The sequence below is a fragment of the Cololabis saira genome, chromosome 7 (assembly GCF_033807715.1).
Source record: "Cololabis saira isolate AMF1-May2022 chromosome 7, fColSai1.1, whole genome shotgun sequence".
NCBI lineage: Eukaryota > Metazoa > Chordata > Actinopteri > Beloniformes > Belonidae > Cololabis > Cololabis saira.
Window position 1 is genome coordinate 39,532,608 of NC_084593.1, and position 27,252 is coordinate 39,559,859.

The window sequence follows — 27,252 nt, forward strand, 5'->3', positions numbered from 1 at the left end:
ATAAATAAATAAATGACAGGCTGAAATCATTGTACTCTCAGATTTACCAGTTCAATCCTAAAAATATATATATATATATATATATATATATATATATATATATATATATATATATATATATATATATATATATATATATATATATATATATATAATTGGCCTGTTTGTGTGTGTCCTAGACAGGAAGCAACAAAGCGCCAACCCATCAACTGTGGTGTCACTGAAAACTTAAATAGATTATACTTATTGTTATACTATTAATAAAAATGGAGCATCATCAGGTCTATTATGACCATTGACTTGTGTCAGTCATCCATACCTGCCATTCAGAGCTTCTCTTGAGATAAGAAAAAGACAAAATAAATTATTTGCCAAGATGTGGCTGACAAGTTCAAAATGATGATCACTAAGTCATATTTTATCATTTTTATTAGTATAACAGTGTTGACATCATTTGGAAACTGGTGACAGAATACCTGCTGACTGACAGGGTACTAAAAAAATAAGTTACCTGTGTTGTAAATAAAAGAATGTTGTTACCAAGGCAAATGAAACTCAGTTGATGTGGCTTGCTTCATTTTATGTATGTATATATATACACGCACACAATTGTGTGTTTGTGTGTGTACAGTATGTGTGTGTATTATGTTTAATCTTTAAAAATAAAAAAAATTTAAAAATTAAAAAAAATGTGAAAATATCTGCAACAGGTTTGTTTTGTGTAAGCAGCAATCAACTACTTAAATAACAATATTTCACACTGAAGCAGGAGCACAGCAAAAATATAACTTACAAAACAAAGTCAGTGGTGAAAAAATGGACTTCACATTTAAACTGCACAATTCAGACCTGGGTTACACACATTTACAATTTGTAATTTCAAATTACTAGAAGCATTTTGAGTTTTATTGAAAATGTTAATGCAGTGAACTCAAGTTTTTAATCAGCAAACTTGGCAGCGTTTCATCATCCCTTTTGTCTTTTTATGTTTTAAACCATTTAAACTGTTGTTTTTTTTAAGTATGTTTTCTAATTATCCTACTACAGTCCCCCCCTTGCATTGCAATGCCTGAACTAGCCAAGTCATAACAAGGTGAAGGTTGATATGACCTGTGTGTATTTGCTGGCAGTTAAAGGGTTGCAGATACAAGTCATCACATCTGAACACCCTGCCATCACCCCCTTCCAAAAATGAAGGAAAATAAAAAAAAGTAGAGTTTGTTGTTAATTTTCATTTCAGTTTCAGATCTCCCTGTACAGTGAGAGTTACTGTCTTCCAGGTAAAATACAATGATGTCATGGTATTCATCAATAGTAAGTACTCGGGTCTCTAGACTTGCACAGTGTTTGCCCGTGTCAGTTTGCCAAATAAATAATGGCCATCAGACTTTTAGCTTGGAAAGGACTGCTCTTGAAATCTGAAGTGAATTTTCTAAATATGGCATTCGGGTATATTAATAGCATTTCTCAAAAGTAGGCTACAGTGATAACATGTGAAACATGTGCTGCTATATCCAAGTGGCACATATTACAGTCAGGGTATTTAATGAATGCCATATTACACAGAACTTTCACATCTTTAAAAATGAGTTTAAAACAGTGTGTTCCTCCACTTGCAGCTTTCTCATAGTGAGGCATAATGCTAACATGTGCACAATTATTAACCAATATAGCCTGCTCTACTGATTCATGCTGCTGGTATCACAAGTGACTTGGATACTGCTGGATATATTCCTTTACAGTAATCATGCTGCTTATACTCTTCTTATTCTAGAAAAGTATAGGCTGTGTGGCAACACCGATGCCTTTTTATTACCAGTGTCCTCTTCTGCACTTTCTGTTACTGCAAGGAGTCATGCTGATGTGAACTGCACATTATATAAGACAAATGGCCTCTACCTTGAAAAAGTAAAATTAGAATTAAAATGCTCCAGTCTAATGGAAGAGTGAAGTAACTGTGCAAGCATGTACAACAAAACAAACCAACCAAAAAAAATCCCTTGTCAGTTTAAATGTTCTATGTATCAGGAGGAGGTAATTGAAAAGTAAAGATGAAAAAAAAAAAAAAAAAAATTCAGATGAACAATGATTAAACAATAACTAAGCCAAAATGCAGAAGCAACATGTGAGCAATTTAGTCCACTATTACTGGTATTATTATTATTATTATTATTACTAATCAAAAGTACTTGATTCATTGATCACCAAGGTTATGTTTTGGCTATTTGTTGTTCTGGAGAATTGATGCATTTTTTAAATTAAGTGTTAATGAGGAACAATATCAGGAATGATATTGGAACAATTATACCTGTCCATCAGGCTGGGGGCGGGTCATGAGGGCATTTTCAAACAATTTAGAGTCATTTTTGTACAGTGAGAAAAAATAATCATAGGTGGAAAATATTTAAGACAGGGGCCACTCTTCACACTGGAATTTCTAGGAAGTTTATCCCAAGGTCTGTGCCATGCTCAGAGAAATTCTGGAAAACCCAAGACCCACATCTCAGGCTCCCTAAGTCCTGGTCAGCCTATTAAATGTCACGTTTCTAGAACAATATCTTTGGACAGATGAGATTAAAGTATCTACGTCTAGCCGTAATACACATGGAAACCAAGAACAGCACATTAACACAAACACTTCATATTAGCTGTCAATCATATTGTTGCCGGGAGAACTCCATTTTAAAAGAACTTTACAAGATGAACATGAACTCATCTGTAGCCAAAGCATTTGAGTCAAATGGGAGGCCAGCTGTGTGATGGCTAATGATACTGTGTTATGCAGGACAATGATCCCAAACACATGAGCCTATCTACAACAGCATGCCCAAAAAACGAAAATAATCTTTGTATTGATATGGCTCCTTCAAAGCCCGGAGCTCAGTCTGATTGAAATGCTGTTGCAGAAGCAGAACCTTTAGAGAGTTGTGCAGAAATTAATGCATACAAACCTCAATGAACTGTAGCGACAGAAGATTGGGCCAAAATTCCTTTATAACAGTGTGAAAGATTGATTATAACTCACAGATAATGATTGATTAAAGGAATTCAAGGTGGGCATAAAAGCTATTGAATAACGGCTTTACTCCCTAGCATAACAAGTCGCAGGCTACTTTGACCTTTTTGGCTTAGTTATTGTTAAATAAATAAATAATGAGACGGTGTAGTAAGTCATGTTTTGTTTTCCACCTGAGGTTGGATTTCAGCTCATTTTAAGACATGGTACAGACCAGATTTTTATTTCATTTTGTTGTTTGTTAATTATTTGCGTTGTTATATGTAAAACTCTGACATTCAAGAGGATTTGCTTTACTTTTCAAAAGTCCTCTTTAAGGTTGAGGCTGGATTCATCTACATCTCTGCCAGAGTGAACCTATGGTGAGGATATTTTTACATGAGGAACAGAGAAGAAAGAAGACCGTTGACATCCTTTCTTTGTAGGAGAGTGCATTTGTCCTCCATAAGGGGAATATGATCTTATATCTTCTAAATCAGTGGAAAAGCTGTAAGTTGGCAGGTTTCAGGAGAGCTTCTGTAAAGATCTTTTTACTTGGTTCCTTTAAGCTTACCTGGAGTGTTTACCTTTCATTTTATCCACATGTATTCTGTCATTCTGTCTCATCTTTCCCACGTCCATGAGCTCACAGTGATTTTCAGAATCTGTTCTTCCTGTACGGGGTTTAGCTTGGTAGAAATCAGGCAGACTTAATGGTTCATTCAGCAGATATCAGAGTGTATGGTTAGCTGTACAAACAAGAGGTTAAAACGCTTGAAGCCTACACAATATTCAAATCTCAGTGATGTGCGACGACTATGAAGGAGGCAGCTCTATTGGTTTTTAAGGCAGTACAAAAGGAGGTCCTGCTTTCAGTTCAAATGTGAGCTAAATAGGTAATAAACAATATGCTGTGACAGTTCCAGTATTTTCCTAAAAGTAACAATCTGAAAAGACAAAGCCAGGACCAGTTACGGGAAAGGAAGAACATATAAAAAGTATGTTTACTCAGAATTCATCTGTGCTGTCCCTTTTTCTCCAAGTCCTCAAGAACGAGAGTTGTGTTTTCATTTCCTTGCACTGGCTGTAACACCTTTTCCCTCTCGTCTTTTACTTTGTCAACATTGATCTTGGAGTCAGTCTTAACTTGCCCTATCTTCCTTCTATACTAAAAAAAGTTGCATTACATTTCAAACTCTTGCTTATGCCCCACTTTCTTAACATCCTACTTTTTCCTGACTCTTCCCTTCTGTTATGGCTACAACTCCTCCTCATCCTCAACAGGGACAGTTACTCTTTGTTTCAGTCTCTTGTGTGAGTCGCACTCTTCCATCCTCTCGCTCCACGTCTCTGTAGAGCAGCGATTTCTGGGCCTTAAGGCGGCAGGCGAGGGACATGAAGATAGAGTCAACATTCTGATTCTCTTTTGGGTCCTTTGCAGAGGTCTCAAACAGCAGCATGTTGTGGGCATCTGCAAACTTCAACGCCATGTTGGAGGGCACCTGGGGAAACAGATGTTTGGAAGAGAACTTGAACAAACGGTTGAAAAAAATCTGAAAACATATTTGCGCCTTGGCACCATTAACTTGGGTGCACCAACCTGTATTTGATCCACAAGGTCACACTTGTTTCCCACTAGAACACGAGGCACGGATGCTGAAACGCGATGGCCATTACATTCCTGAAACACAACAGAATATACTTTTATATTGTATGGCCATGTTTCCGTTGGAGAAATGAGTTTCTGAACTCCAACTATGCAGCGGCAAGAATGAGACACAAGACAGAGAGAGGTTAGATTCAACAATCTTATTACTCCTGGCTACTGAGGTTAATACAGACGTAAGCCATATATATATACTCCATAGTTAGAAATCAATCATATTGAAAGCATTCAGTTGTCTCCAACGTTTATCTGATTCAATCATGACCACCACTGTGACAATCAATCGCAGTCCCGTTCAACTCCATAGGTCAAAACTTGCTTCCAACACTCATCTTGTCACAGTATTTTTCCACTGCAGACAAGACTGCAGATTCTGTATAAGCTTCCAGCTATCTCACTTTTTTTTTTAAACACACCAGTTTGTGTAACTAAAAAATCCAATAGGAAACTAATAAGTTGGAGGTTCCCCAGGGAGGTTCCCACTTGAACACCCCCGAAACATGTCAGTTATTGCTGCTCACGGGTATATAGTCAAGTTATGCAAACTGTGAGTGCTAATCCTTTTTGAAACCCAAGTTTCTGTGATCTAAAGCCAACCCAGTGAGTGACTGCTGTGAGTAGGGCAACTGACAAGGGAAAGTCCATGTGACAGCTTGGAAAGACAGCTGGCATGACGGGAAAGACCCCCAAGGTGCTGACATGAGCTACCAACCCACGGCACCAGTGGTGAGGCCCAGCAGCTTTGCTACATCCAGAAATAAGCTACAAGACAGATAGGAGCAATACCCCAAGAGTCAACGAGAGCAGGGGTGGAAGATGCGTCACATGGATGACATGGTAATGAATCGAATATATGACTCAGTGAAGGATAGGGGCATGGTCGTATTCTCCAGGGCTAGAATTAGACACAATAGTGCTCAGGATAAGGTGTACGAAACTGTGGTGAGAAGAGCAATGTTGTTTGGTCTAGAGACAGTGTCACTGAGGAAAAGACAGGAGTGGAGGCAGCAGAGATGAAGATGCTGAGGTTCTCTATGGGAGAGACCAGATTGGACAGGATCAGGAATGAGTACATCAGAGGGACAGCACATGTTAGAGGCTTTGGAGATAAAGCCAGGGAGGCCAGACGGAGATGGTTGGGACATGTCCAGAGTAGAGATAGTGAATATATTGGTAGAAGGATGCTGAGTTTTGAACTGCCAGGCAGGAGGCCCAGAGGAAGACCAAAGAGGAGGTTTATAGATGTAGTGAAAGAGGACATGAAGGTAGTTGGGGGAAGAGAAGAGGATGCAGAAGACAGGCTCAGATGGAGGCAAATGATTCTATGTGACGACCACTGAAGGGAAAAGCCAAAAGGAGAAGAAGAAGAAGTGCTCAGGATAAGGGGAGAGAAGCTGCATAGGTTAAAGGTGGTATCGTAGAGGACAAGATACTTCAGGTATGTCCTTGTGGCATCAATCAAAGGCCTTAAGGGAAATGAGGGGAAAAAAGAACTGTTTAGAAAAGAAAGGACAGAGTGGGCCACACTGAACAGTGCCTCCTAAGAAATCAGCCAAGGTATTCGGATGAAATCCAGTGACAGGTAGAAACCACAGTTTGTATGATATCAGTAAAAGGAGGAAGAGGAGGTAAGAAGGGATGCAGGTGAGGTTAGCATGCCAGTGCGAGAGAGAGAAACATGGAGCAAAAATCTAGGCTTAGATGGCCGAGGGCAAATGATAGTGAAGAATGGGAAACAGTTAAAGACGTGTTGATAGTTTTAAGCAGGCTTAGAGGGATTGCAATAGAGATAGAAAGAAGGGTGAGAGGACACAATCAGATCAGTCTGTACGGCAAAGAGAAATAGAGAAATTGGTTAAGGAAAGGCGGCAGTTAAGAAAGTAGTGGAAAAGGGGAATAACTTAAACTCCAGCTTTCCTGAGAGACCTGACTTGTCTATAGAGGGAATGCGCATGACGTCACAGATGACACTTCACAGCGGGTTACGCCCACTGAGTGTCAGAAAGACTGAGTGTCAGAAAGACTGAGTGGCAGCGTAAACCTTCAGTTTGAGCAACTGGAAAACATCTAAAATGGGAAAAAAAACTGTTGTGTGATCGACTGTACTCATAGATTTAGCAAGAAATCGTTTTACAGACTGCTGAAAAATAAGCTTAAGAGAGACAAATGGATCGCTGCAATTCGCAGAAACAACTGGATTCCAGGCACCGAAACGTGGATTTGTGGTTCCCATTTTGCATCAGGTAATGTTGGATTTTTGGGTAGCTAACGGTAAACGGTCAAATCATAAAGTTCGGTGTCCTCATCACTTTAATTTCGCCAACAAATCCTGCCTTGAAGTAGGACCAAGCATCAAGACTTTTGTAAGCCTTCAAGCTTTGCTTCGTGTATTTCCCCGACGTAGAAATTAAATACATATAAATATCAGGAAACTGGATTCGTGGCCAAATATTAATGTCCATGGACCACTGGTTCTTGGGGTAACTGTACCAAATATTAATGTCCATGGACCACTGGTTCTTGGTAACTGTACCAAATATTAATGTCCATGGACCACTGGTTCTTGGTAACTGTACGGGTCACTGTCAAGTCCAACTGACGCTAATTTAAGCCGATAATTGGCTGTTATCCCGTCTTTTCCACAGTTACAGCTACTAGTTGCAGCTGTTTTTGCTGCTGGATGCCACTCAGTGAGAGTAAGTAGGGGGGGGGGGGGTCCAGTGGGAAAGTGACGTCAATGCATACCCTCTATTCTGTCCAGTCATTCAACAATGCTTCCTTACTTGCTCTACCTGTTCTTTATCACTCGGCCCACTCCGTACCACTTACCTAACCTCTTCTGACTTTTCCCTAACCGTTGTTGGCTGGGAGTAAGGATGCCATACTGAGGGAGCGCCTTAGGCATGCACTTTGTACTAGTTTAAGACAGTCATACGGCCAGTTACTCAGTGAATAGTTTACTTTATTGAGTTGATAATTCCCTGGGAAGACTCAGTGGAGGAGGCATATGAAAGTAAAAAAGCTTAGATGGCAGAATTAGGAGCAGAAACTGAGCAGCAAAGATGGAAACTAAGGGTTTGTCCAGTAAAAGTGGGTTTTATAGCTATTTCAGTACTTATTATAGGAGCATTTTCATTACCTCTAGATTTTCACAGAACCAAGTATCGAAAAAGAAATCCTATAATGTAAATGGGACTAATTTGAAAAAAAACCCAAATACTCATAAAAACCTTTTTTTCGCTCCCAGGAGGTGGCTTTTTTAGCAATCTGATAATACACTTATACGTAAAAGTGTAATTGAAATGCTTTTTGTGAATTTCCATGTCTCTGGCAGAGCTGGAAGTGATGTAGCCAGTAAATCTAAAGTCATCAAAATCTAGTTTCCAGCTGTTTTTGGCCTCATTAATATGATGTAGTTGTGCTTTAACACTACTTAATCATTTTACATTACATAATGACCTCTGTAAAATCGCTCAACAGTGATAGCGGTGATCGCTATGTCCTTTTATGTGATTTTGAAGAGAAGTCTCACAGGACAAGATAGGGAGAGTTACAAGAATTATGCTTATTCAAAAAACACTGTTCTATGGAAACACCGACCCCCTGCAGCGCAGCCTTTATCAAACTTTCTGTGATGGAAAATTTAGCCTTGGCCAGTTTGATGGTGGTGGTGAGGAAAGCCGGCTCTGTCCTGGGCTGCAGTCTGGACTGGGTGGAGGTGGTGGGGGAGAGGAGGATGGTGGCTAAGCTGTCCTCCATCATGGACAATGTCTCCCACCCCCTTCATGAGACTGTCAGAGCCCTGGAGAGCTCCATCAGTGACCGGCTTCGTCACCCACGATGCACCACCGAGAGGCATCGCAGGTCCTTCCTCCCCGCTGCCATCAGACTATATAACCACGCCTGCTCTCAGTAGCCAACAGACAATAATATGACAATAATATGTGCAATAACTTAAGATGTGCAATATCTGCCTCACAACACTCCACCTGCTTTTCTGCACTGTTTAACTGTATATACTGTTCATATTCTGTTTATACATATTTTATACGTATCTTTTATATATTTTTTATTTCTGACTTTTCAGTCTTTTTACCCCTCCCCTATATGTGTGTACTGCTGACAACTAATAAGTTTCCCCACTGAGGGAGAAAATAAAGGATATTCTATTCTATTCTATTCTATGAAACCAAATCTACTGTGATGAGTGTAGCACGGCGAGTGCCACGGGGCCCAACCGACAGGATGGAGAGGACACGGAGTTTTGTGCAGAACCCTTTTTATTAGACCAGATCACCCAGATCACCGCCACACACATGCAGAAGCACCTTCTCCCACCGCATCAGCCACCAGCAACTCCTCCGACTCCTTGCTGCTGTCCAGCTCTGCCTTATAAGGCAGGCAGGGTGGAGAGCGGTAGCCACTCAGGCGGATGGGACACAGGTGCGTGTGTCCCATCAACCTCTCCACCCTCCACACACCCCCAACGCCAATCTCGCGCCGGGGTCCGTCCGGCCGAGCCTACTCCCCCCCCCCGCCCCCTCGGAGCGGGAGAGGAAGCTCAGAACAGGTCGTCCCCGGCGTCGGCCTGACCGCCGAGGAAGCCGCTCTCGGGGCCGGGCCCATGGTGGCCTCGGGCCAACCGGTGCGTCCAGGACCACCCCCTCCTCCGTGACGCGGCCCCGCGCCAGCTGCCGGTCCGCCTCCAGGACCGCCTCCTCCTCCGTGACGCAGCCCTGCGCGGGCTGCCGGTCCGCCTCCAGGACCGCCTCCTCCACGACGCACTGCTCTGGCCGCTGGTCCGGCCCCGTCTCCGTCGCCGACTCCGTCCCAGGAGCCGTCGCCTGGCGGCCTGCATCGACTGCCTCCCGGCCTCTCAGCTGCGGCGCCGCCAGCTCCTCCCGCGCTGCTGCGGCGAACCTCCGGCGTGGCGCAGGGGTGGGTCTCTCCGCGGGCCACGAGCGCCTCTAGCCTCGCCAGCTGCTGCTCGCCCTGGTCACGGAGCGCGGCTGTCAGGTCCGCCATGGCGAGGGCGAGCACCTCCAGGGCCCGCTCCGTGCCTCTCATTCCATCGGGCCCCACGTTGGGCGCCAGTGTAGCACGACGAGTGCCACGGGGCCCGACCGACAGGATGGAGAGGACACAGAGTTTTGTGCAGAACCCTTTTTATTAGACCAGATCACCCAGATCACCGCCACACACGTGCAGAAGCACCTTCTCCCACCGCATCAGCCACCAGCAGCTCCTCCTACCCCCCGCTGCTGTCCAGCTCTGCCTTATAAGGCAGGCAGGGTGGAGAGCGGTAGCCACTCAGGCGGATGGGACACAGGTGCGTGTGTCCCATCAACCTCTCCACCCTGCCACAATGAGCATTTAGCATTGGCCTGGGTACAGAGTGTGCAAACTGATACTTTGATCCTAAAGATTTGCTCTGACGTTACAATGATCTGTTCATCAGAATCGTATGGATGAATCATCATTCATGGGTTAAAATCATTATGCACCCTTTGTTCTGTCATTTCTGCATTGAGACGCCTGATGTAATTTCTGACCTATTTGCATGCAACTGCTACTGAAATCTGGCTCGTTCTCATTCTATTCTTTATTTCATTCATTAAAAGAAAAACAAAACAGTTCAATATAATTACAACAAATCTCTTTCCTTGAATGAAAGGGAACAGAGAGAAGACTAAGCTTATTTTATCTTTCTCTTGTTTCTAGGAAATCAAATTTCAAATAATGTAATAATAAAAAAAAAAAAAAAAAATTACAAATTGCGCAAAAAAAATCCCACTTTCCAATAAACGTAATTTGATTTATCAAAACAGGAAAACATCAAACAATAACAGAAGTTAACGTTCACTAATATGTAAGGATCTCTGCCAATAAACCACATGTAAATAAACAGTGTTTGACCACCACTTTTTTTCAGGAATAGGGTCTTTTATGGGGTTCATCCTGTTTCATTCTTTCCGTCGCAAACATCTGTTCAATCTGCACCACCGTGTAAAATCTGTTTTATTGCTGGAGTAATTATTATTGCCCATAAGCACAATATTCAAACTCTGCCAGAGGTGCCATCTCGTTCACCTGCGAAGACACAGCATGCATGTCCTCTCTGATAATTTCACAGTGGATCAATAACACAAGCGCAATCCTAGAAAGGTTCAAGACGAGCAGATTTTCAGTTAATGCAGTTTATTGTAATCGCTTTTTATGGCTACCAAATATTGAAAGAAAGAGGTGAATAAATGTAATAACTGTTAATCTCTGATCCTCTACCAATGTTTACATTCTAAAGAACATAAAGAAACATGCACTGTTAGAAATGTGTAACAAAACCATGGAAGCACAATTTATTCATAAAACTTGAGTTCCGATAAAGATTCACACAAGCAAAATTGTGATTGCCCATGTGTGCACTTTAGAAACCTCAATCATATAGAAACCTCATTTGCGAAAATATGTTGTTTAGGTCAAGTATGGATCAAAAAGCTTCTTTATACTATTACATTCCATTAATTTTTGATTAATAATCAAAAAAGAAAAAGTTAGGGAAAAAGCCAAAACCAGCCTTATGTCTTTGGCAAAGGTTTTACATGGTGTAAAACTGTAAATTGCAACTCCACCTCTTGGCCACCATTAAAACAGAAGCCACGGCTGACAAACATGACATTCATGGAGCAGCCTGATGTATTTAACAGGGGCTGCTGTGGCACAGTGACCAAAAATATCAACAAAGACAACCCCCCCCAAAAAAAACAAAAAACAGATAAGAACAGAAAAAATAGCGTTTGATCTAATTCCACAAATCAGTGGTTGACAATAAATATTTCCAAAAATAGCTAATTAATCAATGAAGAAACAACACATGAAACAGGAATTAAATAAGATAAATAAATAAATAAATAAATAAATAAATAAATAAATAAATAAATAAATAAATAAATAGTATAATAAGATCCAAGGTTTCATATTCACCCTGGATCACAAGCGAGAAGGATAAGATGGTTTTCAACTGAGAAAATGTTAATGGTTTAAAAAAGGTGTTACACCAACCAAAAACAATTAGCTTCACAAAACCACTGTTAACCAAAATCATTTACAATCAAATGTGGAACAATAAAGCAACAAAGTCATCAGTTAAATCTTGAAATCATTACTACAAGCTAGACGATCAATAGCCTTGTGCTGGAACAGTGTCAAGGGTCCAACCTTAGGCCTCTGGATGAGACGTCTAACGTCATGCCTGGCTCTAGAAAAACTCACCTACTGTGTCAAGAAAAAGCCCTTTGAATTTGATCATATATGGGGAAAGTTCTTAGCTTTTCTTAAAAATGCTGATATTAGAGGCCTTGTAAGCATGAATAAACAGTGAGGTGACCTGAAGAGGCATCATGGAGATAATTTATACTTTATATAAATACTTACATTTTAATAATGCTTCTTATTTTTATTTATATATTTATTTTTTTCTATTTAGTTTGTTATTGTTACTATGATTTCTGTTACGAGCTTGTCTCTATTTTGTTAATATGTTTCTTTTCTTTTAAATGTCCTTGCCCTTGTTTTGTTTTTGGTTGTGTGTTTTAGCGTTGTACTGCCAAATGGGGTTTCTGTATTATTGTGTATTATGTGGAAAATCTAATAAAGACATGTTTAAAAAAAATAATCTTGAAATCAATCAATAACTCAATAACTTAATAAATCCATAAAGGAATAGTGTGCTTAAGCGATTGCAGCCTTCATGTGGTGAAGGTGGTTCTGCTTGTTCTCTTGCTGTGAGAACATCAGCCTCATACCTGGAGCTGAGCTGCTGCTATGGAGGTCTGACCTTCAGACTCCACCTGGCAACAACTCTCCTGCTCCATCTGCTCACAGAGAGAATCCACCTCTGTTGAGAAGCAGCTGGTCTCTCATCCCTGTTTCTTCATGAGCTTTATTAGGCCCTGAGCACTGACAGTGCGAAGGCCCTATTGTATCTGTAGGAATTTTTCTCGTTTTTTCTCTCCTTCTTCATCTCGAAATGAGGGCCTTTTTTCCCCCTAAACGTGCCCCAAAAGTCACCTAATTTTGCACGCAAGCCAGGCCTGGCAAAAAATGTGATATTTAATGGTTTGCATTAATGGGAGTGGCCTAATGGCTCAACAGCGCCCCCTAGAAAACTTCGTGGCTCAAGCCCCACAATACGGTTTGACGTATATGCACGAAAATCGGTACACACCTGTATCATGTTGCAACTTAAAGAAAAGTCTCTTGGCGCCATGGCCGAAACCCAACAGGAAGTCGGCCATTTTGAATTAATCGTGTAATTTTGGCGCAATTTATGCCATTTCTTTGGCCGTTTCTTCGCCAGAAGTATTTGATAGTCCATATTTTCTGCTATAACTTTTGAATGGTTTGACATAGAGAGTCGTGGGTGGTGTCATCTGCTAAATGTCCAGGCCTGAAGAATCTACATGCAAGTCATACAAGCTTCCACTGCAGCCTGAACGTGCACAAGGGTGTGAGAGCCCGTTCATCGCTGCTTGCAGCTTTAATTTCTTTGTTAAGCTCCTGCCTCATTTCTGCTGTGTTAGTTTTTCATTTCCTATTTAAAGGTGAGCTATGAACCCTTGACGGGCTCCAGATGCACCTTCAAACGCATGACTGTTTCTTTTGAAGTTGGCCTCAGAACCGCCACAGCCGGCTCCATCTGCTGACCGTGTCCAGCTCTGCTCCGGGTGGTTTATGGGCTGTTGGTCCTGTGCTGCTCTGGCCACATGCAGCGTCTAGCCTGCTGCTAAATCTCAAGTTGCACTTCCTGGTATGAAATCTTGAAGAGGCTTGTTATTGACCTTTTCCATCTATACGTCAGAGGGCATTTTTTTGCTGGCTGATGAGACGGGGTACCTGCAGCTCCTCACAGTATTTTTGCAGGAATCTCTTCCTCTTGTGTTTCACTGTGTTTTGCACCTGGAAAATGATTCCTGCGGTTCTGAGCTGTTCTGCGTCCGTGTACTTCTGCATTGTCTCTATCACCCTCTTTATTCCCCCTTGCACTGGTTTATGTACACCTCCATCAGGGACCTCTGCTCTCCTGTCTTGAGTCTTGTTTCTTGCAAATCCTTCGACAGTTTCCAGTTTGTGTCCAGGAATGTGTCCGTCTCCACCCCCAGCAGGTATTTCAGCAGTTGTTTTCTTCAGCAAGCGGGTCGTGGTCAAATCCTGCATCACTCTCTCTCTTCTAATAACACACTGTGGGGGTCCCTACTGTTTCATCCCAAATTCCAATAATAAAAAAAAAGAATAAATAAAAAGTCCAGTGAGAGTAATTAAAAGATTTATTGTTCATAAAATAAGAAAATAATGGATTATTTGCTCAGATAGGTGCAGGTAGCTGCTCCCACATGCAGGCTGCAGAGATCTGACAGTGTTAAGATGCTACGGTCTGATGAGAAGATCCCTGACAGAAAGTAGTAAATATAACTGATCCTAAAACGTAGCGACATGTGCAGAGTTAGTTTAGATTATGCACAGATAAAGTCCATCCCACCACACTGCTAATGCTACGAACCGTTACATTGTTTAAACGTCTCCTTGACCTTGACACAAAGTCGACAATTGTAACGTTTAGTTGTGGTTTTATTAAATGTACACAAACTGATATCCGTAGCTATTTCCACAAGGAACCCGTGCCTTGCTCCAACAGCACTGTCTGGCCCGGATTTTCCACCCATTCCCCCGACAGTCGGGTCCAGTAAAGTCACAGTGGGTTTTGGTCCAATTAGAATGACCAATAATAGGAGAGCTTCAGCTAAGTTTCTAAACTCCTGACCCCCAGCGAGCTCATACAGAGCAGATACAGAGCTCCGAGAGAGCAGATCTGCGTTTGTGCTCTTGACTGTTGAATTTGCACTCATAACTGGTGAAATTAAGTTTGCATGTGGGCAATCAGAATATATGTGTAAATCTGTTTTTTGGAGCTCACGCTTGATGAATAAAATGTGCTTCCATACAAAAGATTTTAATTCATTCCCAGTAGTCAAACCAGGAAACTACTAGAGATGCACCGATCAGGATTTTGAGGACCGATCACTGATCTCCAAAATCAGTATCTGCTGATCCCGATATTGCCGATCACCGATCACAGCGTGAAATCCATAAATTTGTCAATATTGTTGTCTCATGTACACAACACTGACATTGTATTATTAGGTATAAAAATTAGGAGATGAGAAAGTATAATGAATTGTCTGTTTCATTGCAGGCGGAGGCAATATGCAATATTTCACCCTCTAGAGACTCTTAGAGACAATTTAGACTCAGCTTACAAAGAGTTAGTGTAGCTTATTAACTTAAAGGAGCCGTCTGTAAGAAATGGCCAAAACTGGTACTGCAGTCACTTTCAAAATACTGTTGAGCGGCGTGTACCCTCCCCCTCCTCCCCCCGACCAGAGGTTGCCAGGTAGGCTGCAGAATGCAGCAGGAACGTAGGCTGCCATGGCTGCCATAATTAGAGCCGAGCTGGCAACCCGGATGCCGAAACATTACTGACTTGGTGATTGGGAGATAGGTGGAGGGTGGAGCTTCAGAAACAATACAGACTTGGTGATTGGGAGATAGGTGGAGGGTGGAGCTTCAGAAACATTACTGACTTGGTGATTGGGAGATAGGTGGAGGGTGGAGCTTCAGAAACAATACTGACTTGGTGATTGGGAGATAGGTGGAGGGTGGAGCTTCAGAAACATTACTGACTTGGTGATTGGGAGATAGGTGGAGGGTGGAGCTTCAGAAACAATACTGACTTGGTGATTGGGAGATAGGTGGAGGGTGGAGCTTCAGAAACAATACTGACTTGGTGATTGGGAGATAGGTGGAGGGTGGAGCTTCAGGCCAAAACAAAAAATGACAACATAAACATCAGTTGAGGGCTGCAACTCCTCTTTTTAAACTGGAATATCCTGGCTTGAGTGCTGTTGTCAGTGACATGAGTATTTGAAATGAACATGATTTTTAAATGTCTGTTGACATATCGGGGTCATTTTATGATTTGTTTTATTATTGCTCTTACATACAGCTCCTTTAAGCTTTCCTGTGGTAATAATTATGTACAACATGTGCACCAACACAGAAAACACCAGACATGTCACTCTCTTAGAGTTGATACAAGTTGTAAACTATAAACCTTAGTTTTCCTCTGGAAAGAGGAATTAAATCCTAAAATAAAAATGAATTATGAATTATTAAGCTTTGTGAAAGCTTTAGCGGTAGCATCAGCCGCGTGCAAGGAAACTCTTGTGAGTGAAGCTCAACTCTTCACACTAGAGCTCGCTAACCCAGCCTTGTGACTGTCCATTTTGATTTTGCTTTCAAGTCGACAAGTTAAGTGGCGTTTCCCGCTGTAAACGTCTCATCTTCTGCAGATATTTGGCCAGGGTTCAGCAGAAGGGAGCAACGCTGGCTTGGACTGACATATGGTGGGCAGCTTCCCAAGCAACACGGCTGTGCCCCTTTACAAAAACAGGCTTCCAAATCGGTCACAGGACTTAATGCTTCGTCCATTGTTTTGTATGTTTTATATATATATCTATGGTGCTGCACCGCCAGACCTCCAGCAGGGAGTGAAGTATCTCGCTCCAACTGACTTCATTTGATTAATCTAAGCTGTATAGTTGCTCTCAGTTAAAAGCACATGGCCCAGAGCTGAAATGATCTTTCAGCTTCTCGATAAAAGTCTCCAAGGCACACAAGGCCCTTTCTCTCAACACTTTGAGGCCAAGATATTTTCAAGGCGGAGGAGCGGGACCTTGGTGTCGCTCCTCTGGTCTGCCTCAAGAGGAAGTGACAGCAGCGAAGCAGAGCGTGAGCCGGGATCGTGGCACACACGGCTCTTATCAGCTGTACTTCTATCACTGAAACATCCCAAACTGCTGCCATGTTTTCTCTCATCACAGACTGACGTGGGTCTGTTGAGCCGCATTTTGTAATAAATGTCCAAAATGTAATAACTTTTTCATTTCATTTTGTAATAAAGCCACATTTTGTAATAAACTGACCCATTTTGTAATGAATTTTGCCACATTATGTAATAAGTTATTGTATTTTGAGAAGATTATTATAAAATGCACTTGCAACTTTTTTATTTTCTAGGAAATGTAATAACATGGTGCTTTATGTAATAATACCTATTATTGTTGTTTGTTTAACAATGAATTTATACAAGAGTGACTTTTGTTGTTTTTTATGCAATTTCCCTTAGAGTTATGTAGCCCAATAAATCTATGTATAATACTCCAAATATAACTTTAGTTGCCTATTTGAATTTTGGAATGATATAGGCCAAAACAAACAACTAAACTATGCTTTAGAATTGTTATTACATAATGCACCAGGTTATTACATTTTCTAGGGAATAAAAAAGTTGCAAGTGCATTTTGTAATAATCTTCTCAAAATGTAATAACTTATTACATAATGCGGCAGTTTATTACAAAATGCGGCTTTATTACATAATGAAATGACAAAGTTATGACATTTTGGACGTTTATCACAAAATGCACCGTTATTACAAAATGCAGCTCAACAGGGTCTTTGCTGTGTCTATGTGAATTTTCAAAAAGGACGAACAGCAGTTTAATGGCTGCCGAGTATAAGGGGCTACAAATCTGTACGCTTTCAGTCTAAATATGCTTTAGTCAAAATATCAAAAATAATATACGTCAGGGAAGGTTTATCCTTCTTCAGTCTTCACTAACAGCATATAGTTGTTTTGCATCTCCAGAGAGTTGTACTGCTAACCTCGATCCATGTCTGTAGGTTGCGGAAGGAAGCCATCTTGGTAACGTCGTACACGAAGACGACGGCGTGAACGTTACGGTAGTAATGCTCCACCATGGACTTGCGGAAGCGCTCCTGGCCCGCCGTGTCCCACACCTGCACCTGCAGAGGTAGAAAAAAGATATTGTCCATCTGTGTTCTGATTTTCTTTGTTTCTCGTAAATGCGAGGTGGGATTGTACAGAAGAGTATTAGGGCCAGGCAGGAGAAAAATACAAATAATATTTTAGAGGAGGAAGATTTTTTTTTCATTATGCAGTCCTGCGTGGCCCTAATACTCTTCCGTAGGATTGTGAAGGAAGTACGACGAAAAATACTGGACAAGTGTTTCAGCCCTGAATACATTCTCCTAGTGTCTGTCACACTCAGACATCCTTACTCAAATGTCTGAGTGTGACAGAATCCAGACTTTCAGGATTAGATTGGAGCTCTTTTGTTATTGCAAGCAGCTGCAACAGATAACTCATTAAATGAGAAACAGTAGGAATCAGATTATAAATAGTTGCCAATGCCTATCGAGCTTTCTGAAACCAGTACACGCTGTATCACGTCTCCCGCCAGCGGTGTGAAGATTTTTCTGGCTCCAGTGTCTCAGGAGATCACTGTTCTGCAGCTTGATGGGCTTTTCTGCACCATCGTCTGCAGACAGGGATTGTTGTATATGTATAAAAATGAAACAAACAAGACGGGAGGTTATAAGCCAAAATGAAGCCTGCAGACTGACCAACCACATTCGCCCCAGCTAACGAGCCTATACATCCCAAAAACACAAAGGGGGGATTTACTCCCCCTAAATCATACAGCAATCTTATAAAACGATTATTTGGACAACGGTTCCAGATTAAGACCCTTGGACAGGTTATCTGTGGAGCGCGTGTGTAATGGAAACATTACAAACTTGCACCTTGAATGAACTCACTGTCTGAGTCTTGGAAATGCAATCATCTTATCTTATGCTCTTTGTTTGTGGTTTAACTTTATCTGAATCCAGGAATGAACCACTGATCACCTGTCCATTGTAATTTCTTACTTGACTGTTTACAGACTTGATGACATTTGACATTACACCACACCTATAGATTATTATACATTTACTTACACAATCTTTGTCTATAAAACACACCTACACCTTGGAGCAAACCACCAGTGTGCAATTATACTTTGTTGTGAGTGCATGCTGATCCCTTGCAAGGTTTTCATTAAATGACATAAAGAACATTTGGTAATTTTGTCAGTGTTTATTTTCAGATTTCCACCACACGTGGAAACGTGGAGGAGGCAGATACGATTGCTCTGCTACGCACAAATCTAAAACAAAGAAAGCTCACACACTCCTACCGTCAGCTGGCTGAATGCTGCGTGTGACTGTGTGCTCAGTAGCACTTTGCATATCACCAGGGACGGCTCCCACCACTAAGCCCGGCCCGCTGTATTATCTCCTCTTACCATGTGAAAGGAGCAGCCAGCGATTCAGCACCAGAGCTGGAAGGCTGCGTTAATGCTGCTTAAAGCATCAAAGCCCAGCGTCAAACCCCTGTGTGCGCTGGAGCAGTGTTTCCCAGCCCGGGTCCTGGAGTAACATGTTTTAGATGCCTTTGCAAACCTTGATAACGAGCTGGTGATGACCATTAGTTAGAATCGGGAGGGCAAGGCGACACGGAGACCAGGGTTGGGAAACACTACCCGATAGTATGACAGCAGCTTCACTTCAAAATGAATTTAAGATGATCTCATGAAGATGAACACATGGGTGTTACTTGCCTGAAATATCTTGTTAAGCAATTGTACAGATTAATTGAACGAATAAACATTGTTCTTTTTAACAGTTAAGTGCAGGGCTGGGGATGGATTCAAATGTCAAAATTTGATTCAATTCCGATATTGATTTGGGTTAGTGTTATTAAAACTGTTTGAGCTGTTGCATGAATTATATGACTGTAGTTATGCAACATATTAATACTAGTATTATATTGAGATTCAACAGCAAGTATTGGCAGCTGATGATGCTGTAAGGACCAATCACCTCCCAGAATGCTGATTGTGGCAGAGTGGAGGAGCTGCAGCCACTCAGGCTGACGGGACACAGGTGTGGCCCGTCAGCCTCTCCCCCCTGCCAGCCTTATAAGGGAGAGACAGAGAAGCTGCAAGTCGGACTGGGAAGCTGCTGGTCGTGGTGCTTGTGCACGTGTGTCCTGGGTGTGAGGTTCCGGTGGATTAAATAAAGGGTTCTGCACTAAACTCCGTGTCCTCTCTATCCTGTCGGTCGGGCCCCGTAGCACTCGCCCTGCTACACTGATAGAACTGCTTTCAGAAACATCATGTGGGTCAGAATTACCAAACAGATCCAGGGCAGCAAACAGAGGAAGAATGAAATCGGTTTTAGTTTTTACCACATTCCGTTTTAATTTTTTCCATTTTCGGTGTGTTTCGGTTTTTAATTTTTGAGAATTTATCATTATATGCAAATGTAACCCCAATACAGTATATAAAGTAATGAAATATAGACAATTTATGCAATTATAACTGAAAACTTTAATGTTTTCATACCTTTAAACATATTTAAAGGCAAAAAACATGGCACCAGTTATTCTTGTGTCCAACAAAACCTTCCTTTTTTGGGGATAAACAAAAAAATACCAAAAGTTGTAACGTAATGATGAAAAATCGATCTTTAGACATACAAATTGATTTTTAGGAATTAATATGAGAATCGATTTAGAATCGGAAAATCGATTTTTTTTCAACACAGTAATATATACATCATATAATAGTTAAGTGAGTGTTTAATTTGTGTACAAATCTCCCATCTGAAGCTGTGAATTTGCCCCCCTGACCACATCTCCCTTGAAAAAGAGCTTATCAGAAGGATTCATCAAACACAGCTAAATTAAATAAACATCCACAGCAAAACATGTGTTTTACATACATATCAACTCCCTTTTGGTCACACTTTACTTGATTAATTAATACACTTGTAAAAAAAATAAATGTTGTTCATGTAGTGCAGAGTGTATTGCAGTCGTGTGTTTGTGAGTTTCAATCCCACAGTGACCTCCTAGGTAAAGAGGACGGTGTTGATGTGCTTGTGAGTCAGCATTAGGGGGCATGTGGAGGTCACAAACAGCTGCTCATCCCAGACAGGAAGGGCAGGACACGCAGAGGTTTGTGGATACACATATAATGACCGGCTCAGCGAGGAGTGAATAGGGATCAAATAAATAAGATTTACTGCATGGATGAGGGATGATATCAGTCTGAGCAAAGATAACCTCTGACAATACAGATAGCTCCTCATGGAAATCCAATCATTTCAATCACAAATCCACTATTTGCTCTAACAGCATGTTGGCCCTCATTTATTATGCCGCTTATTTTCTGCTCTAGTTGTTGTGACTCATGCATTATTTGAGACTGCATTAAAACTAACAAGTTTAGCTACTCTTTTCTGTAAATTACAGTTATATATATATATCGTAACAAATGTTTGAAACAGGTCAGATGTCTAGACATTGTGCACACCAAGCTGTTTACAGTCCATGCAGTTTCATGCATCTTTCCTGTGTATCAGCTGAAATGTCAAGAAGAAACTACAATGCTTGCATTCATCATCACATCTGAATGTGTTTAAAAATCTGTTTGAAACTATGAAAGATCTATAAATAGATGACTATATTTAGTCATTCAGAATACAACACGTATCATTCTGCTGCGCTGCTTTGTCCTGTTCTTCTTTTATAATTTTAGGCAGGAGGTCTTCAAGTCGAGTAGCTAGGATTTTTGAGAGTATTTTCCGGTCCACATTAAGAAGAGTTATCGTTCTGTATGATGAACAAGACTCTGCGCATTTCCCCTTTTTCAGTATGAGAGAAATATTTGCATCTCTTAAAGTCTGAGGTAACCTATTATGCAAAAACTAATAATTAAACATGTCAAGTAATGGGTCTGCTAATAAATCACCAAAGTCTTTATAGAATTCGCTACCAAAGCCATCATGTCCAGGGGCTTTTCTGTTTTGTAAGGTTTTTATTAACATTCAATACTTCCTCTCTGGAAATGGGAGTGTTAAGACTGGTTTGTTGCTCTGTTGATATAGTAGGTAAACTAAGCTGAGAAAAGACATTTTCCATTAAGTCAAATCGTGGTTGTTCAGATGCATACAGTCTGCAATTAAATTCCTTGAAGGTGTCATTTATGGACTTATTGTCATATATGTGATTATTCTGAGCATCACAGATGGCTGCCATAGATTGTGATTCAGATCTTTTTTTTGTAAGGTATGGTAAATATTGTCCAGGTTTATTCCCATGTTCATAAAATCATTGTCTAGTAAATGTAAGTTTGGTCTCCTCATCTTGCGTAAGGAGGTGCTTTGTTCTGTTGTTGAGTGCAAAGACCAACAAAGCCAGGGCTGCAGGTTGTGGAGAAATTCTCCTGCATGTCTCTCATTTGAACATTTGAAATTGTATACCATATCTGTGCACGTGCTTTGGCACGCGCTTTGGCTGTTCTGTGCACAAGTGAGGATAAACTGGGAGGAGAGGCCCCGTGTCATCCACATGGAGAACTGGAGCTGCAGCTTTCTTTTTTTTTTTAACAAAACTTTATTGAAAATATACAAACCCTCAAAGAGGATAATGGACAAATATCCATTTAAATGCATTATGAAAAGAAAGGAAAATAATAAAAAGAATGGGGATTCTTGTAAGGAATACAAAAAACAACGCGCTCTAAGAATTAAAAGGTGCATATGAATAACAAAATAAATTAAGCATTTAAATTCAAATAATGGAGCATAGAAAAGGAGAGGAATTATTAAATTATAATAACAAATAACGAGCAATGTCTAGACTTATTTTACTCTTTTACATCGTTAATAAAACCCCAGAAGGAGGGTTTACCATTTCTCCATTTGGCACAATGAATATGGTACTTACCCAGTAACAAAATTATATTAATAATAATATCAGAAACAGAAAATTCCAAATCATCCATGAAGGAAATAATATGGCTTATTTCAAAAGGTGGAAAATTATTCATTTTAAGATATATATCCAATTGTGTATGCTTTGTGTGCTGATCAGCTGCAGCTGATCAACAGAAGAGGAGGAGGAGGAGGAGGAGGATGGAGGAGGAATAACATCTGAATTTACCTTGATGGTCTCCCCTTCAATCTCCACCGCTTTCTCCCTGAAATCCACGCCGATGGTGGCCTCGGTCTTGTCGGGGAAGCTGCCCCCGGTGAAGCGGAACGTCAGGCAGGTCTTGCCCACGTTGGAGTCCCCGATGACGATGATCTTGAAGATGCGCGTCTGGATGCTGGTCTCCAGGGACGCGCTCAGCTCCACGGAGGACGCCAGGCTCGGCCCGGCGTCCTGGCCGCCGCTGCTGCTGCTGGCCCGGCTCCGGCCGGCCCCGGCCCCGGCCCGGTGGTAGTCCATGGAGGACGTCAGGATGGTCACATTGTCGTCGGCCCGGTTCCTCCTGCTGCCCGGCCCTCGCACGCAGGCTCCGGCCGGGGCGCGGGGCTCCTCCTCCGGGGAATCGTTGGTCATGCTGCCGGTCCGGAGGAGCGGATGCTGCTCTGTGGAGAGGAGAGGAGAGGATGGATGGATGGATGGATGAATGGAGGGAGGGGGAGGAGGAGGAGACCAGGGATGCAACAATAGGCTCCCTTCCTCCAGCAACTGATGGCAGCCTTAAAGGGAGAAGCACTGCAAGGAAATAAGAAAACACACCTCTATGTTGACCCTACGGAAGAGTATTAGGGCCAGGCAGGAGAAAAATAAAAATAATATTTTAGAGGAGGAAGATTGTTTTTTCATTATGCACTTTGAGAAAAAAGTCGAAATGTCGAGAATTAAGTCAAAATTTTGCCTTTTTTCTCAACATTTCAACTTTATTTACGAAATTTCGACTTTTTTCTCGAAATTGTACTTCAACATTATTCTCGACATTTCGACTTTTTTCTCAACATTTCGACTTTTTTCTCGAAGTGCATAATGAAAAAAAATGTTGAGAAAAAAGTCGAAATGTCGAGAATAATGTTGAAGTACAATTTCGAGAAAAAAGCCGAAATGTCGAGAAAAAAGTCAAAATGTCGAGAAAAAAGTCGAAATGTTGAGAAAAAAGTCGAAATGACGAGAAAAAAGTCGAAATGTCAAGAATATTGTTGAAGTATAATTTCGAAAAAAAGTCGAAATTTCTTCTTCAAGAAAAAAGTCGAAATGTCGAGAAAAAAGTCGAAATTTTGAGATTAATGTTGAAATACAATCACAAGAAAAAAGTCAAAATTTCGTGAATAAAGTCGAAATTTTGCCTTTTTTCTCAACATTTCAACTCTATTCACGAAATTTTGACTTTTTTCTCAACATTTCGACTTTTTTCTCTAAATTGTACTTCAACATTATTCTTGACATTTCGACTTTTTTCTCAATATTTCGACTCTTTTCTGAACATTTCGACTTTTTTCTCGAAATTGTACTTCAACATTAATCTCGACATTTCGACTTTTTTCTCTAAATTGTACTTCAACATTATTCTTGACATTTCGACTTTTTTCTCAATATTTCGACTCTTTTCTGAACATTTCGACTTTTTTCTCGAAATTGTACTTCAACATTAATCTCGACATTTCGACTTTTTTCTCAACATTATTCTTCATTAGGAATCAGATAACCTGGTCTCAAGGCACAAAAAGATAATAACATAAATCCAGAGGGAATGTGCTGTTCTAACATCCAGAAATTGTCCAAATATTTCACTTTTTCTGCAGAGCAGCTTTTGCTCTTAACATTTTGCTGGCAATGCATCTGCAGTTACACAGGATTTCAGTGCACAACTCACATTTGTGTTTCCTGTGGGGCCATTAAAAGGGTATTAAATGTTTAGAACACCTACATCTTAGTATGTCCAAACATTTAAAGTCAGGGATGATGTATTACCACAACTTTGTTGTTTCAATATCTGAAAGATTAAAAAAAAAATACCTGCAAGTTCATGAGAACATGTTCATTTCTCTTTTTTTTAGATTTTAAGTCTAAACAGAACACAGTTAAAGCTCTTCAATTAACTACATTGCGAGTGAAGCCATCCCCAAGAAGGTGAAACAGATTTTCTCACACTATCCAGTCACATGAGCTAATCAGTCTGATCACATTCCATAAACCAACATGTGGAAGACTGCAGGAGCCCCAGATTCCAGACCTGATTAAGGAAATGCAAATGATGAGACCAAAATAGCTTTCCAAATCAACATCAGTACACACCAAGAGTGCTTTATGAATATTCAAACTGAAATAACTTAATGCTCAATGACTTAAGTCATTAGAATAAACACATACTCTAATAGATATAAGTGAAAGTTATTGCACAGGAATCTCATAGCCTGGAAAGAAGTGGTGTGGGAGTGCTATTGGGATGGCAACGCATCGTTGGTGGTGGCTACCAGGGCTATCACCCCTCCTCATTGGAGCTTTAGGGTACAGCTTCTTAACCCCTGAACCAGTGCCCAGTGATGGCGGGTGACACAGAGGTCCTTCAAAATATTTCTAAGAAGAAAACAATGAAACAATATACATGCAGCACAGAAAAAAGAAACCTCAATCAAACTGTGTTAGATGGCAGTGCCCTTACTCCAAATCAAATCAATCTTTATTTGTTTAGCGCTTTTCATACAAAATAAAAAATGCAACGCAAAGCGCTTTGCATAAAACATAAAACATAGTAATATGTTCTTAAGGTGATAAAAACCTATTTTTGTTGTGTTTTTGATATGAGGAATAAAATTCAGCTCAGAGTCAAAAATAACACCCAGGTTCTTTACACAATGTGATGGTTTAAAATCTTGTAGTTTTGGTCTCTCTTGGCTTCAGGACCAATAATTAAAACTTCTGTTTTGTCCTGTTTGAGCTGTAGAAAGTTCTCTGCCATCCATGACTTTACATCTAAAATACAGTTAAGAATCGATTGGTTTTGTGTCTTCAGGAGACACGGCAATACACAGCTGTGTATCGTCAGCATAACTATGAAAATTGATGCCGTGCCTCCTGACGTCCCCAAGCGGAAGCATATATAAGTTAAAAAGTATTGGGCCTAAAACGGAACCTTGGGGTACCCCACACAAATTAAATTAAATTCAATTCAATTTTATTTATATAGCGTCTAATACAACAGATGTTGTCTCTAGACGCTTTCCAGAGATCCAGAACATGAACATAAACATAAACATAAACATAAACATAAACATAAACCCCCGAGCAATTATTAAAGTGACGCTCACACGTTCTGACTGGGATGTGCTTCCGTATCTATGGAGCACTTCCAGTCGTAACCAGACCCGCTACTCTTGATCAGTGTCTTTAGAGATCTCCTTTAGCAAGACATGGTTCACATCAGCAGATGCCCTTTTATTATCGGTAAACTTAAGCTTTCTGACTGTCTTTTACATTCGAAGTAGCTCTTAATATAATTTCCACACTGATTTCTTAAAATGGACCCCAATGGCTCCATGTTAAATTGATAAAACAACAGTAATTAATCCATGCTTTCACCCACATTTTCTCCACTACTGTGAATGTGAACGTTTTAAATAAAGACACGATCATCTATAATTGTGAATAATCATCTGAAGCATTGTGTTAATGTCTTTTATTGTGACGTATGATCAGATGACAATTTCTGGCACATTAATGCAGAAAAAGGATCCATGTATGTTTCTAGCCACTGCATGTTGTGATGAAGAATCAGCAGTTACCCTGCCAAGGTCACTTTAGTTTAGTTTAGTTTAGTTTAGTTAGTGATTTATTCCGAACATGCAAATGATATATAACGTATACGATACATAACTTTCTGAGCTTTTGGCTCTGAGCTGATGTAAGTTCATGGCATTTATGTTTAGCAGACATCAAGTAAGATGGAAAATCTGGACTAGGTAATCTCACTATATAGTTTTCATCATATAACGTATATTCATATATAAAGTCATAATTTCCTGCTATGCCATTGAAAAGAAGCTGATCTATTTATGTTTAGACAAACACACCTTTCAGTGCTTAGAGCCACATGTTAACATAAATGGCATTACTGTGTATCGTTATTGTGCCCTATTTGATTTCATGACTGTTGTTTGATGTATTTTCCACAGATTACAATGGAGAGCTTTTTTTTACAACTGCCACAACACATGAAAGCTGACATACTGGAGGAAGGAAAGAAAAAGAAAGAAAGAAAGAAACTGAAAGCTATTTACTCACCGCTTCAAATGGTTCCTCGCAAGGAGCTTTAGTCTGTTTGAGCTGCTTTGTTTCCACTTGACTCACGCCAGCAGAGGCTCCACAAACGAGACACAAACCCACCCTAGTTGCACCTACTGTACACTCCCTGCTTGTTGAGTGAAATGCAGACAGAATCATCAAATGCTCATCCTGCTTTTCCTCTCTGAGTCTTTCTTGCACAGGCGTGCCACTCGCCAGCTAAAACAATCCCTCGCACACAGACACAGTATCTTCCTCGCAGACATAGACGCTTTTTCAAAGGGACTCACATAATCTCTTTCTCACGCAAATGCACAACAAACACACACTTGCAGCGTTGAACAATCCCAAGGCTTCTGTCTTACAAAGATCCCTTCATCCTCAGTAAAAGGCCCGTTTGTCTGAGAGCGATGCTCAGTGGGACATTCACATTCTGCTGAACACAAACCAACACTGAAATGTAGACTTCATTTACATGAATACATATGCATACATGTTGGTACACAAACCAAACGGCTATGGT

At 40.7% G+C, this 27,252-nt stretch overlaps 1 protein-coding gene across 1 annotated transcript; it reads right to left on the bottom strand.

Annotated features, from left to right (window-relative positions):
• Positions 1-436: 436 nt before the first annotated feature.
• On the bottom strand, positions 437-26,861 carry rab33a (RAB33A, member RAS oncogene family). The gene is made up of 5 exons (XM_061725888.1): positions 26,730-26,861; positions 22,629-23,059; positions 17,441-17,581; positions 4,596-4,676; positions 437-4,497 (listed from the first exon to the last, which is right to left on the bottom strand). The coding sequence occupies exons 2-5, from the start codon at positions 23,028-23,030 to the stop codon at positions 4,273-4,275; spliced, it is 849 nt and encodes a 282-aa protein (XP_061581872.1). The 5' UTR covers positions 23,031-23,059; positions 26,730-26,861; the 3' UTR covers positions 437-4,272.
• Between the last annotated feature and the right edge of the window lie 391 nt (positions 26,862-27,252).